The sequence below is a fragment of the Sinocyclocheilus grahami genome, unplaced genomic scaffold (assembly GCF_001515645.1).
Source record: "Sinocyclocheilus grahami isolate Dianchi unplaced genomic scaffold, SAMN03320097.WGS_v1.1 scaffold152.1, whole genome shotgun sequence".
NCBI lineage: Eukaryota > Metazoa > Chordata > Actinopteri > Cypriniformes > Cyprinidae > Sinocyclocheilus > Sinocyclocheilus grahami.
The window spans coordinates 2052467-2069528 of NW_015505331.1; the positions used below are offsets into that span (position 1 = coordinate 2052467).

The 17062-nt window shown below is 36.8% G+C and overlaps 3 protein-coding genes and 1 pseudogene across 4 annotated transcripts; 1 reads left to right on the forward strand and 3 right to left on the reverse strand.

Moving 5' to 3' along the window:
* Positions 1 to 1046: 1046 nt before the first annotated feature.
* LOC107592379 (protein FAM151B-like) lies at positions 1047 to 2856 on the reverse strand (annotated as a pseudogene).
* Positions 2857 to 4013: 1157 nt separating this feature from the next.
* Positions 4014 to 9252, reverse strand: LOC107592408 (coiled-coil domain-containing protein 125-like). Its single transcript, XM_016281907.1, has 12 exons — positions 9152 to 9252; positions 8599 to 8893; positions 8150 to 8208; positions 7893 to 7979; positions 7719 to 7796; positions 7531 to 7616; positions 6052 to 6134; positions 5853 to 5965; positions 5668 to 5775; positions 5364 to 5517; positions 4452 to 4564; positions 4014 to 4350 (listed from the first exon to the last, which is right to left on the reverse strand). The coding sequence occupies exons 2-12, from the start codon at positions 8882 to 8884 to the stop codon at positions 4030 to 4032; spliced, it is 1488 nt and encodes a 495-aa protein (XP_016137393.1). The 5' UTR covers positions 8885 to 8893; positions 9152 to 9252; the 3' UTR covers positions 4014 to 4029.
* A 340-nt stretch (positions 9253 to 9592) lies between these two features.
* LOC107592326 (cell cycle checkpoint protein RAD17-like) lies at positions 9593 to 14777 on the reverse strand. Of its 2 annotated transcripts, none has more exons than XM_016281813.1 (17): positions 14677 to 14777; positions 14186 to 14266; positions 13792 to 14040; positions 13369 to 13446; positions 13115 to 13277; positions 12775 to 12911; positions 12570 to 12622; positions 12352 to 12474; positions 12198 to 12267; positions 11974 to 12085; positions 11663 to 11851; positions 11436 to 11521; positions 11196 to 11342; positions 10888 to 11034; positions 10679 to 10799; positions 10411 to 10468; positions 9593 to 10332 (listed from the first exon to the last, which is right to left on the reverse strand). In XM_016281813.1, exons 2-17 carry the CDS (start codon positions 14225 to 14227, stop codon positions 10086 to 10088), a joined length of 2022 nt encoding a protein of 673 aa, XP_016137299.1. In that variant the 5' UTR covers positions 14228 to 14266; positions 14677 to 14777; the 3' UTR covers positions 9593 to 10085. The 2 variants fall into 2 exon arrangements, with proteins under 2 accessions (XP_016137299.1, XP_016137298.1); XM_016281812.1 differs by having other exon boundaries at positions 14186 to 14271.
* Positions 14778 to 14794: 17 nt separating this feature from the next.
* On the forward strand, positions 14795 to 16620 carry LOC107592327 (adenylate kinase isoenzyme 6-like). The gene is made up of 5 exons (XM_016281814.1): positions 14795 to 15031; positions 15285 to 15377; positions 15476 to 15534; positions 15731 to 15876; positions 16183 to 16620. The coding sequence occupies exons 1-5, from the start codon at positions 14995 to 14997 to the stop codon at positions 16370 to 16372; spliced, it is 525 nt and encodes a 174-aa protein (XP_016137300.1). The 5' UTR covers positions 14795 to 14994; the 3' UTR covers positions 16373 to 16620.
* Positions 16621 to 17062: the final 442 nt, after the last annotated feature.

Consider the following 17062-nt stretch of genomic DNA (forward strand, 5'->3'; position numbering starts at 1 on the left):
GTTATGCAAATCTTCCCACATCGTGACGTAAACATGTGGGGGCGTGTTAGAATGAGCCTTTTTAGGTAGGCGTGGTTGACTTAACTTTTATAAAGAATATCTCTTTGGATTTGAGACTTTAGTCTTTGCAACTTTACAGATCTTCTTTATGCACCAAGTGCTTGTAACACTCCAAAGAGAAAGGAAAAATTGAAATCGCATCATATGCAATTTCATAAATTTCATCATAAATTTCTGACCCAAATACAGAGTATGTCTATAGGTGCGTCCCAGTTCATGTACTTATGCACTATTCTAAACCATTTTTTGTGTGTAAATAGTGTGAATAGTGTTCACACTGAAAATTCAAAAAAGAAAAAATACACTGCAAATTCCCGGATGATGCACTTCATTAACTGAAAAAATGAAGTGTGGAATGTTGGACACTTCATGCACTCCACTGTCGCAGCTTTAATTACATAGCGGAGAGGGAGTGGCTATCAGACTCCGATGTTGAATGACAAAATAAGCTTCATACACTACATAATTTAGTAAATAATGCATACGTACATAGTGTACAAGTGCAGAGTGTATAGTGCGTCATTTGGGACACAACTTGTGATAATATCTTCTTTTATGTTCAACATAAGAAAGCAACTCATACAGGTTTGGAACGACATGAGGGTGAGTAAATTATGACAGAATTTTAATTTTTGTGTGAACTATCCCTTTAAGAGAGGGAGCAGACTGGTGAAGAGCACCATCTTTGTAGAAGAGGCTTAACCCTTCCCTTCACATCCTCTAATACCACAACACTGTCCTCCAGTAAAGCAATGAGTTGCTATTCCAGTCACAAACAAGTGTTATAGACGAGCCAGAACCAAATTATCCAGCAAGAAATTACTAAACATTAGAACAAACTTGATTGTGTCCTTGCTTATGTAACATAAATCAATCACTGAGGTAATACAAAGACTCCTTCACACAGATGCATGGCTTAATAGCTTCTATAATAGTGAATATGGACATACATTTAAATAGACTGATTAATAGCGAATTTCTCAATCTCACCTGTCTGACTGCTTCAAAAGCCATTGGAACTGTGGGAAGGACACAGGAAGGAGAGCTGCTTGGACTGGAAATGTGACTGGTTGCTTTAGGGGTCTGCATAATTCTTCCATCTGATGAACCATCTCCCAGCTATAACATATTTCCCAAAACAACACAAACACAACAAATACTAATCAAGGTCTGAATAATAATAATAATTATTATTAAGAATGGAAGACACCAAGGGAAGCCAAAGCAAAATGCTAGGTGCAAAAAGTAAAAGTACTTTTCTTTTCCTAAATCGTACCCACTGTATATATATATATATATATATATATATATATATATATATATATATACTGTATATTGCCATTCAAAAGTTAAGAGATTTTTTTGTTTTTAAAAGAAGTCTCTTTTTCTCACAAAGATTGCATTTATTTGATCAAAAATATAATATGAAATATTATTACAACTTTTACGTTGTCTAAAACTGTTTTCTGTTTTAATATATTTTAAAATGTATTTTATTCCTGCAATGACAAAGCTGAACTTTCAGCAGTCGTTACTCCAGTGTCACATGATCCTTCAGAAATCATTCATATATGCTGATTTTATGCTCAAGAAACATTTCATACTATTAATGTTGAAAACAGTTGTGCTGCTTGATATTTTTGTGGAAAATGTGATACTTTTTCAGGATTCTTTGATGAATAGAAAGTTCAACAGCATTTATTTCATATACAAATTATTCGTAACATTATAAATGTTTTTACTGTCACTTTTGATCAACTTAACACTTCCTTTCTGAATAAAAGTATTTCTTTCTTTAAACAAAACAAAATAAAAATCTTACGGAACCCAGATTTTAAAAGGTAGTGTATATACACAGTATATATAGCACACTTCTGATTGTAACTAAAAATTAAACTTTAGTCATCTTAGTGTAGTAGCAGTCTTTTTACCAGGATTGTCTGCATCTACATCCAGTGGTCTAACCCAAAGAGAAAACATAATTTTCTGATCTTTGAGCCACTTCCTGTACATGAGGTTCCATGGGGGGTGGCTTTGCCACCAGGGCCAGGGAGAATAAGATAGGAAGAGAAAAAATCATCATAACACACATTATCTTAAACTCGATCCTGATATGGTCATAAGAACAATGAAAGAGTAGTGTAGGAGCAAAGCAAACGCTTCTTCATACTTGTACTCACCTTGTAAAGCCTCTGTGAGTTTGCTTTTACTGTTTGCTGCATGATACCACTCAATATCAGCAGCATCTGATTGGACAGCTAGCCAGATAGCTTTATTACCTTTGGAGTTTGACAGTGATTGTAGTTTGAGGTAGCAAACGACCAAAGAGGCGATAACTGTTGTACATAAGATAAAACAAAATCACCTTTTGAAATCCAATTTTATTCCTTTGTCTGATTTCACAACTTCTTTAAGCCAGTCCTGCAGAGCTATATCACTGTCATTGTCAGGTGAGTGAGCCATAATGGGCTCTTTTGAATTTTGACCCCTGAGAAGTACATCTGCTTCAATCATCTGTGCAGAACCTCAATGAAGAACAAAAGATAGGAAGAGAAAAAATCATCATAACACACATTATCTTAAACTCGATCCTGATATGGTCATAAGAACAATGAAAGAGTAGTGTAGGAGCAAAGCAAACGCTTCTTCATACTTGTACTCACCTCGTAAAGCCTCTGTGAGTTTGCTTTTACTGTTTGCTGCATGATACCACTCAATATCAGCAGCATCTGTTCTTTGTATCTTCCCCTTGTTGAGGAAATATTCCAGGGTATGTTCACTACGACTGTGCAACATACTATGTTTAGTTTAGCCCTAGTGACTTTACAGTGACTGAATCTTTTTCATCTGAACCAATGCAATGACAGTATCTGATTGGACAGCTAGCCAGATAGCTTTATTACCTTTGGAGTTTGACAGTGATTGTAGTTTGAGGTAGCAAACGACCAAAGAGGCGATAACTGTTGTACATAAGATAAAACGATACCATTTATGTTTAACTAAACCCATGTATTGTTATAAGTAATATACTTTTTCGAAAATAACATTTACATTACGCCAGCTAATACTTTTAGACATTACGGAAACCGGCAGCATGAAGCATTATGGGATATGTAGTTATTCAGTCTATGTCCTCTGCATCTCGCTTTCACGTTACGAAATGTACAGTACCAGTCAAAGGTTTGGTTATTAGGAATATTAATTAATTATTATCTTTATTAATAATAATAAATATGTTTTATTAAAACACAATATGTCAAATGTTGCAAAAATATTTTAGAAGTAAAAAAGTATTTATTATATTATGGAGAAAAATATACATTATTTTTTATATTTATTTTTTAACAAAAACACACATATGTATGTATATAAAGAAACAGTATAACCGTATAATTTACAGAGCATTCCCAGATTTCCTTGGGTGAACGATGACATTTGTTGGCTGGTCCAAATTTTGGAATTAAATTTTTCATTTTGTAGAAATGTATTCATTTCATAGGCACTTTTAATTTATAAAAAAACTAATTTGCAAGCGTAAGCTGTTGGATCAAATGGTGTATAATGTTTGTCCAAACATTTGACTACAACATTTTCAGTAACTATGTATTTAGCATTATATAACTCTTCTGAAGTTGTAGATAAAAATTAAATGGAGACTGATGACGCATAGTTTTCATTAGCAATGTCATTCAGCTTAGATTTTTTTATTTGTTGGCTTTTGATGCATAGATGGGGGAGGATTTAATTGTATAATCCATTTAGCTGTGCATTATGCATATTAGATCCTATCAACTCTCTTCATTGAGCGTTTGTGGTTAGAATTGTGGGTATTTTCAGTTCTGTTATTCTAGGTTATTCTGGGTTACCCTATGTTCTGGTTTCCTAGGTAATGGCACATAATATGAAAATATTGCAGGTATTTGTCTTTTGAAATAATACAATGTGAAGCTTCATTCTTGTCACGTTCTTTTAAACATCTTTATTGTCAGGTTTAGTTTCTCTAATTTCAGTGGAGGGTTGATTTGGTTTGGAGGTCTGCTCATCATCAGCTGCAGGGCTGTCAGGTACAGTGAGATGCTGTGATCCACAGCTGTCTGCAGAGCATCTACAGTCTCTTCCTCTGCTCCATTCACTCTCCTCAGAAGTCTCTGGTTTTGTTTTACTGTCTATGTGTGAGAGGCCCAGCTCCTCTAGCTGCATATGGAGACGTTTTTCCAAATCCTCAGTGTTTCGCGCCAACATGTAGCTCACCTTCCTCTGATGTGCCAAGGCCTCCTCTTTGTCATTTAACTGAAGAGGGAAGCCAATCAAAACGTCAAGCCAAATGTAATGTTAAAGTATATAGAAAAGTATATTTAAAAAAATCAACATATAATTCAAAGTATACTGACCCGGTCAAGCAGCATATGCAGTGTTTCATTTGAATTGGCTGATATCTTTGCTTCACTTGTTGTGGGCAGAATTTTTTTCAGCCTTTCACCTACACTGAGAGACCCCTGCTTCCCTTTAAAATAAAATAAATTAAATAATAAGTAATTAATACAATTAATTACTTGAAACAAAGAGAGTAGCACTGTAAAATTACAGCATTGTGCCACATGAAACTAAAGTAATGATGTCTAGCAGAGAGAGTACAAGGAAAAGACGGACCAGTCTTATTGGTTAGTGCACTGCTTTTTTTTTTGGTCCAGAATGTGCATGCATATTTGTTAGACCATGTGAATGAATGAATGAATGAATAATTTATTGATTTATTATTACTATTATTATTATTTTAATTGTTTTTTTGCATGAGTCAGGTATCATTAACTTAAACTAAAACTATTCAAACATTTTTATTAAATGTAAATAAAGCTTATGATAATACATAAATATATCAGTAGATGAAAAACTAAAATAGTTTGAAGCAGTAAAATATTGAACTATAACTAAAACTGAAATGAAAATAAATTAAACCTAAAGAGATTAAAAAATTATTAAAAAAATAACATAAGCACAATTACTAAATGTTAAACTAAAATTAAAATGAAAACTGATAATGCATATATAAGTAATATAAAAATAATAATAAAAACTTTAATTATAATGGTATATAAAGAATACTAAAATAACACAAGACCCTAACTTGAGCCAAAAAAATGCACAATTACGATACCATACCATTGTTGCTGATTTTACATTCTTTTTAAACAAATTTTTACACTAGTTTTGGAGATTTCTGTGGACATTTTTAATGAAAGTGACATATATTACACTGCAAGATTTTTTCTCTGTTTTAGCTATACAGCTTAGCAGCACTTTACCTCTCTCATGCCTTTGGTAGTGCGGCTGGTGTCTGTCGGTCTCAGCCTGCCGGAGCACATTCTCACCGACTCTCCTTAACTGCTGCTCAAAGGCGATGCGGAAAGCATCCATCATGACGTAAGCCTCCTCCTTCCTCTTCTGCTGTTCCTCCAGCTAATGCAGACAAATGCATTGTGTTACAAGACCCTCAAGGACAAATGAGCAAATCCAGCACTGTAATGGATTTAATACATGTATTGGCTAAATAGGAGGGTTAATTTTCAAGGAAATGGAACGAAAGTAATGATAAATTAAGACAAGCACCTCTTGCTTGAGCTGGAGAACCTGTTTGCGACTTGCAGCAGCACTTCTAGCACAAGAGCACGGCTCGCCCCCATTAGAGTTACACTGACATGCCCCATACACCGCTAACTGAGAGATAAGAGGACAGAGAGCTGTTTACTACAGAACAAAGCTATTTAAAACAGACTACAATTCACCAACATTACCTCTAGTGCTGAACCGTCTGTTCTCAGGCTGCAGGGAGGCTGGGTCCTCTTGTAGTCCTTTCTTTCCTTAGCACTGAGCATGGACAAAAGCTCCAGACATGTTTGGCTCAGAGCTAAGACACAAAATGCATAAATACGCACTGGAAACAAACCAGCAATTGGGTCCTGAAATAAAAGTAAGAAATATGATGTGACTTACAGGCATTCTCTGTCCTTTGCTCCTGATGTTCTCTCATTTTCTCCTCTAGTGCTCTCTTTAGGCCTTCATTTTCTGCCAACACCCTGAAGTGGTATTGACAGGGACCAGTGAGATGTGGGCATTTTTAAAGTGACATGAATTTTAAACAGACTCTTATTTACTTCCTCAATACATAGCTTGAGTCTTATTGGGTTTGTTATTTAAAGGGGTCATATGATGCGATTTCAATTTTTCCTTTCTCTTTGGAGTGTTACAAGCTCTTGGTGCATAAAGAAGATCTTTAAAGTTGCAAAGACTAAAGTCTCAAATCCATAGAGATATTCTTTATAAAAGTGAAGAGTCAACCATGCCTACCTAAAACGGCTCGTTCTAACACGCCCCCACATGTCTACGTCACGGTGTGGGAAGATTTGCATAACGCTGCCCAAATGTTAACGCAAAGAAAGAAGGCATAACTTTTATTCTTGCTGTTGCCGCCGCTGCCATGTCGTGGAGTCGTTGTGTGTTTCGTTGTGAAAGCAAACTACTTTGTTTGGTCTTCCAAAAGAGGACACAATTAGAAATCAGTGGTTAAGTTGTATTTACAACACTGTTCCAGAACAGTTCAACCCAAATATTCAGATGTGTGCTGCGCATTTTATGGAGGATGAGGACTGTTTCCTGAACCAGTGGCCTACAATGCGTCTGTTTCTATAAAGTTGGGCAGTTCCAACTTTGCAAGGACAGTCTGGCGCTTCTGACTCACAGACTGTAAGTAAGTTTTTTATATTTAAATAATTTGCCACTGACGATTCAAACGCGAATTTTGAGCAGTGTAGAGTAGCGCTTGTTGTTTGTCATTTCTCCGATCACAAATGCAGACATGGTTTTATGTTTACGCAGCACGATGCAACGCAATACGTAAAAAGACAGTATAAGTCATTATAATCAGTAATTATGTCCCCACTGGATGCAACAAATGCCTCATTTGTAATGGGTTTTATTGGTTTTGTCTCTTCCTGGTGGGAGACGGCATCACAGTATGGTAAGGGGCGTAACATTTCCGTCACATGCTTGAGGTATTCGGCCAATCATAACGCACTGGATAGCTGGCCAATCAGAGCACACCTCGCTTTTTTAGAACGATGAGCTTGGTAAAAATCAACGCGTTTCAGAAAGGCGGGGCATAGAGGAGAAACAATAATGTACATTATATGGAAAATAATGTGTTTTTTTAACCTTAAACCGCATAAACACATTGCATTATACCAAATACACCAAATAATGTTCTTTTTAGCAACGTCATATGACCCCTTTAAAAAAGACTAATTTTTGATCAAAAAGCTCTGCAAATGTGCAAAGCAAAATGGTTGCGGATAGCATTTCACATTGAAACTGAAGTAGCGGCAAATCTTTTCTTCCGTATCAAGAGAAGTCTTCTCTCTGTCACCAGTTCTCACTTCATGCCAACTTTAAAAGTGTCTTTTTGCATGGGTATACCTCTCATACTTTAAACTCCATGAGTTTTCTACATTCTTGAACTGCACCTGGTTAAAGGTGATCTCCCACTGCAATGCATTAACCTCCTGTGTGGAAAAGAATTCACAGGAATGAGATCATATTTTCAGGAATAGGCTTGAATTAAAAAAAAGATTAACAGTTGTTTAGTTGTTGTTTGAGTAGGACACCTTTTCTATGGCTTTGTTCCTCTCTTCACTCTTCTGAAGCAATATTTTAGTATGACAAGTTGCTTTGTCCAAGATTGCCTTCAGGGACAAATGTAACACAGGGCTTTAAACCACTTCATAAATGACCTAATTAGACCTAATACTGATATTAATGATCATAATATTTTGAAATACTTGTCCTTGCAAGATCCTAAGAGCCTCATGTTTTCCCTCCAGGTGGCGATGAGTGACCTCCAGTTCTGTGCGTAACAGCTCCACTTCCTGATATAGAGCGAAGATTTACATACACCTGAGAGATGTTCATACGTGAAGATGTATATCTTTTCTTTACTCCGTTCAAAAACTCACAGGGGTGCTACTTTTCTAGAGCTCTATTGTGTGAGATATATTTTGTTTGATCTTATATCACATTTGATCATTAGTAAGTTTACCTCTGTGACCTCCTGTAGTCTTCTCTGCAGCTCTTCACTTGTGTCCTCAGAAGAGCTTTCTACAAAAGAATGCAGGTACATTTAAAAAGCAGTGTTAGCACATGGTTTTCTAGGATTGCCAACACATCATATCCTGGTAGTAGTGTGGTTCTCAAATGACTATTGTTGAATATTTGTTTAAGTACAGAATTGCTCAAGGGAGTACACAAAGTTCCCTCCCTGATAAGAAATAGCAGGTGTTGACTTCACCAAACACTGCAAATCAACAGAGCATAAAGTGTTTGGAGTAGGACGTATACCAGGAAGTTATCCTCTTTGTGATAGCTTTAAAACTTAACTCACTTTTTTCATAAGCTAGATACAGTAGCTTAGTCTGCTCTGTGTTCATGAAAGAATCAAAGAGGTTTGAATGTTTTAAATGACTTTAGATGCCAGTCCAGAAGACTAACCCGACTGTCTTTTCTCCCACCGTGCAACTCGTTCAGCTTCCAGTTCTTCCCTAAAAACAGCATACATGGCTCTGCATGATGTCCAAGAGAAGGGTTCATTGCTTCTCTCGCTGGCCCCTTTCACTGGTAGTGACTGAGACAGGGAGCCCAGAAACTTCCCCCTGCTCTTCATTTGTGGGAGATGGTCATGATGTCCTCTGGATCTGGCCCCCATGCCATCACCTAGATCCCCCTCTCTCATGTCATCTTCTGTGGGGCACTGAGGGCATGAACCCTCACCTTGCATCACAATAAACTAAAAAAAAGTACAGTCTGAGTGCATTTAGACAAAAAAAGTACATCATTCATATTAAGTACTAAACGTATGTAAAGACATTAAAACTGAAATCTATGTAAATCTGATGTTTGCCAGTCAAAATAGAAGACATGGAAATGTTAAATCGAGCGCGATAATCTAGCCTACTGGTCAACGCAAAAAGAAACTTTGATCGTTCCTTGAGAGTAGAGGTTAGAATAATAAGGTTAGTCACTACAAAATATAACCATTACATACCTTCACGAAAACCTGTCTGTGAGGGGTGCATTTGTATTTCGCTAACAAGAACAAGGGCGAAATTCCACTTCAAGACTTTCCTCTCACTTTGACGAAGTGAAACTTCTTAAAGGGGCGTGTCTGACCCAACGGGTGCTTTATTACAGAAGAACATACTATAGATCATGAAATAGCGCTATATGGTGGAGGTTTTCGAGCGTTACAGTCCCAGGGATCCCCAGCAATAATAACCTTCATTCAAATCAATCATAAAAGCTACTAGTATTTTCATTTGCCATTTTGAGTTTCCACCTGGACGATTGTCTAGTCTAACCCAAGAAATAAAATAGACATAGGACAGATGAGCAATATATGAAATGAATTTTTTTATTAACTATACATTGTGTACAACTGTAACCACATTTATACATCTAAAATATACACTATTTTAAAACACGTACAATAACAAATATATGATATATACACCTTTCCACAGACTCCCTGTTGTATCTTCAGTCCCCCAGCGACAGTAACAAATATGGATTCAGAGATTTTTCCTCAATAAATAAATAACAAAACAGCCATCAAAGTTGCAAACATTGATTTATTGCAGTCACGACATTGACTGAAGTCTAGGTTGTCTAATTCTCAGTCCCAGAGCATTATGTTTCACCGTGACAACATAAAACTTTAATCCTGGTTGTAAATTGTCATACTTTGTTCTGTTTTTTAGAAATACTTTCATTAATATCCTCACTGAAACGGTGTACAGAACACGTACATTTCAATACAAGTAAGAACATATGAACAAGTCTCTACAGCAGCATACGGTGTCGAAGCACATAAATATCTACTAATAATTACCATCTAAAAAAAAAAAAAAAACTATGACCTAAAAGGTACAACAATTGCATCAGGGCAAGTGATATTAAATATGTCCATGGCATGTGATCAGTCAATCACTGTCATATTCCTCAATTAACAGGTCTTCCTCATTCAAAAGGGCTTCAGTGCTTGTGGGCTGAGGCTGGCTGGCAGAAAGTTCCCCAGAAGGATCCTGGCTGTTTGGCAAGTTGGGCTCAGTTGTGGCATTTCCTGGTGCGGATTCTGGGTCAAGGGACTGAGCAGCAGAAAAATCTTCATTTTCACTGTCAGCATCCAGAATGCCAGGGTCTTTGTCATTAAGTGCTTCAAGTCTCAGCCTGAAAATAAAGACATTTATTAAACCATTTCAGAAATCTTTCAGATGCAATAACACTTCAAAGTTTTGTATATCTCACCTTCCAGGAACCCTCTTTTGAGAAAGCTGGCCAACATTCTGGATGAAGGCTATTTGAGCTGATATGAGGAAAGATGAAAAATATATTAAATAGAACAAAAAAGCTGAATTATGTATGAGAAGAAATGCACCATTAATTTTTGACCATATTTTGAGTCTTGCATACTTGTGTGGGAGGCAGGAAAATAATTTAACTTGAAAGATAATACTATGCAGTTTGGTTAAATTATTTTTGTGTATGTTTTGCGGAGACTAAGTCACATGTTCACCTTTATTTCTCATTGGGTTGGTGAGCTTTGCAAGATAAGGCACCAGTTCTGTCAGGAGGCTCACAGGAGTAAGGCAGAAATTTAAGAAGAGTGACTGTGCGGTCAGGTAATTATCTCGATACTATCACAAAAACGGAGTTAAAATACATTAATATAATAAAAGTACAAGTACAACACAAAGATGTAGATGAAGTAAAAACTAAATATACCATCTTGTTTATGTGTAGCCAATGTGGTTTATGAAGAGGCCTGAATCCGGCAGTGGACTGGCTGCTGGCTTGTGCTCGAGAGGAGTTTGAGTGCAGGAGGCCTCTAGTGGCCACTGATGAGCCATATTCCAACATGGTCGACCTTGACTGTGAAAAGATGAACGCAGTGACAACAAAACAAAGTTGTTGCTAAGATACTACATGATGATAGTCCTCAGGAAACAAATGTTATGTCTGCAGTACAATCAGAGTAACCCTGCATATCTCTATGTGTGTTATTATGGAAGTCCACCAGCATTTGCACTCACGCTCCACTCTGCTGTCAGGAAGTCTGCATCAGAGAGGTACTCGCTGGCTCGTGCTATATCCTCTACATCCGAAAAGAAGTCAGGGTAGTTCTGGTGCAGGTAGAGGTTGAAGAATTCACCACACATATGGGAACGTTCAATGACAAGCTGAGGAAAATATTATAATTAAAAGATTGTTAGAACATTAAAGCAGCTTAAACTTTTTATATTTTGTAATTTACAACATAAATTCATATTTACTTCTGGATCAACAAGTAGTTTGTCCCTTTGATGATCCGTTAAATGTGGAGGCAGCTTGGGTGCTTGAGTGCTTTCATAGCTTTCACCTAAAAATCACATGTCATCCACTGGTATAAATATGAATGAATTTACACACAGTTCATGATGTACAATACATCATAGTAATCGGAGAAAAACATTTTGGCAAGAAAGATAAAAAATAAAAAAGGGAGTTGAAAACGACTAACGTTTGCAGTAGAGGATTTTCCCTAAAGCTCTGAACAGGAAAAGTGAAGCATCTTTTCCTCCAATAGCTGGGCTTTCATCCAGCACGTCTGTTGATTTTGAAGACTTGCTCCTCCCCTTTGCCCTTACGGTGGGTTTTGCTGCAGATTTGCCCTTCTTGGAAGACCAGAGTCTTCTCTCTAGACAATTGTCTGAGAATGATTGCATAAGTACAGTTGACATACTTTACAGAAAAACATAATTCAATATTTTCTAGTTCTATTACCAGAAAACAAACATACTATATAAACGTGTTCAGTAACTATTTTCTCACCAGTAAATGAAGAAAACTGCAAGTTGTTGATGGCACAGCGAATATCTCCTGAACTTCCTGAGCAAAGAAGATCTAAAGCAACTTTATCAGGAACAGAGATCCTGCCAGAACTCTGCAAAGACCATTTAAAGATATACTGTAGATGTGCTGAGTGAAGTATTATGGATCTCAGAGTCAAAACTTTCTGCTCAGAAGATGCAGGAAAAACAAACCACACAACCTACCTTTCCTGCCTCAATAGTTACAATGCGGCTTAGGACCTTCATCATACTGGTGGGGGCCACAGGGTTAAAACTGAAACAGAGATGTTTTACCTGTGACGACCTTGGGCTCTGATTTTTTAACTAAAGATTTCGGAAAAATTAATTTTTTCTGTACCTAATGTTGTGAATTTCAAGTTCATGCAGAACATCTTTAAAGAGAAGTCTGGAGTTCCTGTCCCCGCTGAGACTATCAGACACAATCAGGACCAGTGGGCACCGGCCCGTCTTAATAAATTGCCTAAATGAACAAAGCAAAAATAAGGACATTGGTATATAAGATACAAGTGACAACTAATTATCAACAATACTTCAAAATATAGTGCTAATGCTCACCTGAGTATATCATGCAAGCACCCTGGTTGCCTATAGAACTGGTTTGGAAATTCCTGAGATAAAACAAAAAATAATGGGAAAGTGTCACTCAGCATCTCAATTTTAATTTAAAATTTTTCTTTTGCACAATTTATTTCAGATTTATATAAAGTTTGTGTATTTTTCAACATCAGTAATATGTTTGAAGAGTAGTTCTGTGCAGCACCTCTATAAGAATTATTTTCCTGTCTTCAGTCACTTTCTCTCCGCTCATTTGTAGACGGTTGTATTTGTTGGCTCGTAGCAGGTACTCTTGGAATAACCCTGTTTGTGAGCTGCCATGGAAACGGTTAAACCTTGAATCTGTTCGAATAAAAAGGGCAGATAAACAAGCTAACAAAAACATTTCATAATATACACAGACACCGAGATATAACTTCATCCATAAATCATTCTGATATGTGGTAAAAATATGGGTGCTGAATAATTATCATTCACTAGATATTATGCATTGCACTGTCGCTACATGAACATCAGTCACGACTGGTAAGAAGAAGACTCCTGACCTGGATCAAAGCTTTGTGTGAACAAATCCTCCGTTTTGTACTGAGAGGTGGTGGAGGGATTTGACCACTCTTGGATCTGAAAACCCAAATCCTTGGCAAGGACTTGAACAGTTGCTGTCTTCCCACATCCTGAGGGGCCAGTGAGCAACAGAATGGCGCCACCCTGTGGAGACATGACCACAAATAAAACCAAGAGTGTAAAACTATTCCCAAATGATTAAATAAACATACATCACCCAACATACATGTCAGACCTTTTTTGATTTGTCCAAATCAACTCTCAGCCAGCTTTCAACTTCTTCAACTTTCTTTTTGTGGACTGCCAATTCGGTCTGTCAGAGAAAAAAAAAAGAAGCATTTAAGCAACAATGCTTGTAGATTGAAATAACAAAAGCAATATGAAAAAGTTAAGCAACAGACAAATGTGTTTTTAGGGGCACAATCTATCTCAGAGTGAAATAGTTTGTATGACCAAGACCGGAGTACTCAGCCCTACTTTATGAAATCTAATTTACTGTAGTTTTTAAATCAAATTCATCAAAACACTCTTGAAATATTCATAAGTTAGCTTTGCTTCAACCACCCACCTAAAACTGTTAGAGATGGTGGAACTAAACTGCAGGAAGGTCAATTTTCCAAGAACTATACTAAGAACCCGAGCAACACAATTTCTGTACCTGTGATTGGGGAGCATACATATCCACCCAGGGTTCATCCTGGTCTGGTTTATATGCTTCACTTGACACACTGATCTGCTTGCTGGACACATGAGGATCTACTTTCCTCTTCCTGGATTTTTTCTCTGCTTGGTCCCCAATAGATGGCCACCGGGTAGTTTTGCTTTCCCCTGAGAGTGGCCCCTTTTTCAGAGACCTGTTCGCTCCTCCCAAAAGTTCACCAAATGATGGTTCCACCCAGCTGTTTATCTTAACAGGAAATACAAGCAGAACACATATGATACGCATCAGCATCAGTAAATTCAGAGCATCCACATCCATTCTCTGTGTAAAGAAAAAATACGATATGAAAAAAGAAAGAATAATCAAAAGTACTTTCAAAGATGTTACATACTTTTCCAGAGGACTGCTTTCCTCCCAATGACAGCTTTGACATAATCAATTCTGACGTCCCATTCAGTTACTCCATGCAAAACTGCGCTGGGATGAAAACAAAATCATTTATAAAACGGCAAAGTTGGGATTCACCTCTGCAAGCTTACAAGAGGTGGACAGTAGTAAAGGTGAGTATAATTAGACTTTCGTCTATGAATAATCACAAGTGAACAAACAGAAAGTAATATTCTGGTAGCATTAAAACCGCTGCATGCTACCAGAGCTAACTTTACTATAAAACAAGTTTTAGAAGAACTCTCATACCAGTAATCCCTTAGTTTAATAAAAGCATTATCCGGCATTTTGGCCAAATATATAAGTCAGAGTTCTGCAAGTTCGCTACTGGGCGTTAATTTGGCTCGACATAACGAAAGCTAGCAGTCACAATTTATCAGGCCGCATAAAAAAACATGGCTACCACACCGTTAAGGCAGTACAATATAAACTTACCCTAGTCATTTCTACAGATGACGTTTGGAGAACAACAATGCCGACTATTTGTGATTGCATTGTGCTAACTATCCCTTTAAAGCTGTCGCAAACCGCCCCTCTGCTGGCGCATGCTGATGGCGTCATCAACCACACGCCACACATTTCAACACGTTTTTACGTTGCTCTATGCTGTGACAACCACATAAGAAGATATGACCAACGGATTATTTACATATCATATGTTTTTGTATGCTTACTAATACTGAGTATCCAGCTGAGATTAGTGTAAATCGAGTGTGTTATTAATTGCTCCATTTCCACGTGTGATATCTTGCAATGAGAATCATGAAGAGACCAAACATTCTTCTTACAGGTACTGTTAGTCCTGTTTTGACACAACGAGTTTTGTATTTTTCAATACATATTATTGTATTTTTCGTATTTTTCTTTTCAAATAATTACATCAATAAATGTTGGTGTTGTATTAGGTTGTTCCCTGTCATACAAATGTAGTTTGAATGTATTTAGTGGGTATAGCAATAATCAGAAATAAAGTAGGAGTAATAATAATAAAATAGTTTTTTCATGATTGCTAAACATTGATATACTTGCTCATGAAATGGCAGGAACCCCTGGTGTAGGAAAGACCACTCTAGGCAAAGAGCTGGCTCAGAGAACAGGACTAAACTATGTGAATGTTGGGGATTTGGCACAGGAGGGTAAGTTATTCTTCTGTGAAATAAAAAATGTAAGGGGGTCTGAATATTTTCCGTACCCACTGTATATATTAGTTTTAAAATTAGTATTTTCTCTACAGGTCAGTTGTTCGATGGATTTGATGAAGAATACCAGTGTCCTATTTTGGATGAGGACAGGGTATGTACTATTGTAATGGATCTAACTGCCATGTTTTACTTAATTGTTCCCCCTTTAATGGGATGATGTATAGTCACATAATTTTACAGTGCAATCTTGAACAAAATACATTTTATAGTGTTTTATTAGATAGGGGTAGGGTATAACAGGCTGCACATAATGTTAAAACATGTTAAAGACAATTTCATTTTTTTAGGTTGTGGATGAGCTGGAGGACAAAATGGGAGATGGAGGCGTCATTATTGATTACCATGGTTGTGATTTCTTTCCTGAACGCTGGTTTCACATCGTTTTTGTCCTCCGCACAGATAACACCAGTCTCTACAATCGTCTTGAAAGCAGGTTTGTGTTCATAGCAGTTAACAGTATGTTCATTACATATGTGATGTTTAAGTTTGAGCCTTTTTTGACTACTTGAAATCTTAATATAGATCCAGGATGAGCAAAACAGGGAACATTTAAGGGAAAAAAACATTTTAAATCATCCTAAGGAAGACAAAAAAAAACCTTATTGGAGAATCACCCTTAAAGCATATTTATACAGTCTTAGTGATTAAGGGCCTAATGTACAGTTCAGCAGTCATTTACATGCTATGTGGCTGTATGCTTCCTGTTGCAGTGATTTAATTTGATATCTTTCATATTCAGAGGATACACGGGAAAGAAACTCCAGGACAATGTGCAGTGTGAGATTTTCCAGACTATCTATGAGGAAGCCATGGAAGCCTACAAGGAGGAGATAGTCCACCAGCTCCCCAGTAACACTCCTCAGGACCTGGAGAGGAATCTGGAACAAATTGTTCAGTGGATTGAACAATGGATGAAAGACAACAATTGACTTTATCATATATGTCTTTATGGCTTCATTATATGTGAAAGGCTCAATCACTATTTGAAGTTATGTCAAAGTAGACAGACATCACATTTCATAGTTATTGTTGCCCCAGACATAGTATTGTTCTTTTCACTACCATTGAGCTAAGGACTTAAAATGTGTGGGGCTGTTAAAAATGACTCGATTTGAAATAAGTTGATCTTGCTTCTAAAATGAATGGAAGAAATAAATATTTTTATAGTGTATTTAAAAGAGCCTCTTTCTGTTGACCTTGTTTTATTTTAAATTCTTTGATGAATGGGATATTGTTGTTTAGCTGCCACCAAATACCAGAAACATCTGTTAGTACGGTAATTGAAATGTAGGATCAAATCTAATTCACAGAAATAATGGTAAATTACATGGGTGTTTCTCCTCAAAAGATGGATCATAAGGTTCACAAGTACATAATTAGATTAATTTGGCAGCTCTTAAACTTAGCTACACTAAGTCTTATTTCTAGCAGTGAAAAGGTGATTCATGTTGGAGAGTCAGTTTTATTCACTTTCATCAGTCATTTAAATTTGCCATTTCTATTTTTGTTTTTTAATTAAATTTTTCCTCATATTCTCCCCATTAATGCTTTGTCAACAATCAAACCATCATATCTACTTCTAAAATTCCTGGATCATCCAGTCCCTCTGGCAGTGTAAA

Bases quoted from the DNA above. Each gene is read 5' to 3' on its own strand.
- LOC107592408 (XM_016281907.1), bottom strand. From the start codon at position 8,884: ATGCAAGGTGAGGGTTCATGCCCTCAGTGCCCCACAGAAGATGACATG. The intron at 7,980-8,149 runs GTAAACTTACTA...GCTCTATATCAG, and splicing joins GACTACAGGAGGTCACAGAG to GAAGTGGAGCTGTTACGCAC. The intron at 5,966-6,051 runs GTAAGTCACATC...TTTGTGTCTTAG, and splicing joins GCAAAGGACAGAGAATGCCT to CTCTGAGCCAAACATGTCTG.
- LOC107592326 (XM_016281813.1), bottom strand. From the start codon at position 14,227: ATGTCAAAGCTGTCATTGGGAGGAAAGCAGTCCTCTGGAAAA. The intron at 13,278-13,368 runs GTCTGACATGTA...ATGTCTCCACAG, and splicing joins ATTTGGACAAATCAAAAAAG to GGTGGCGCCATTCTGTTGCT. The intron at 12,912-13,114 runs GTCAGGAGTCTT...TTATTCGAACAG, and splicing joins CACACAAAGCTTTGATCCAG to ATTCAAGGTTTAACCGTTTC.
- LOC107592327 (XM_016281814.1), top strand. From the start codon at position 14,995: ATGAGAATCATGAAGAGACCAAACATTCTTCTTACAG. The intron at 15,032-15,284 runs GTACTGTTAGTC...ATGAAATGGCAG, and splicing joins ACCAAACATTCTTCTTACAG to GAACCCCTGGTGTAGGAAAG. The intron at 15,877-16,182 runs GTTTGTGTTCAT...TTTCATATTCAG, and splicing joins TACAATCGTCTTGAAAGCAG to AGGATACACGGGAAAGAAAC.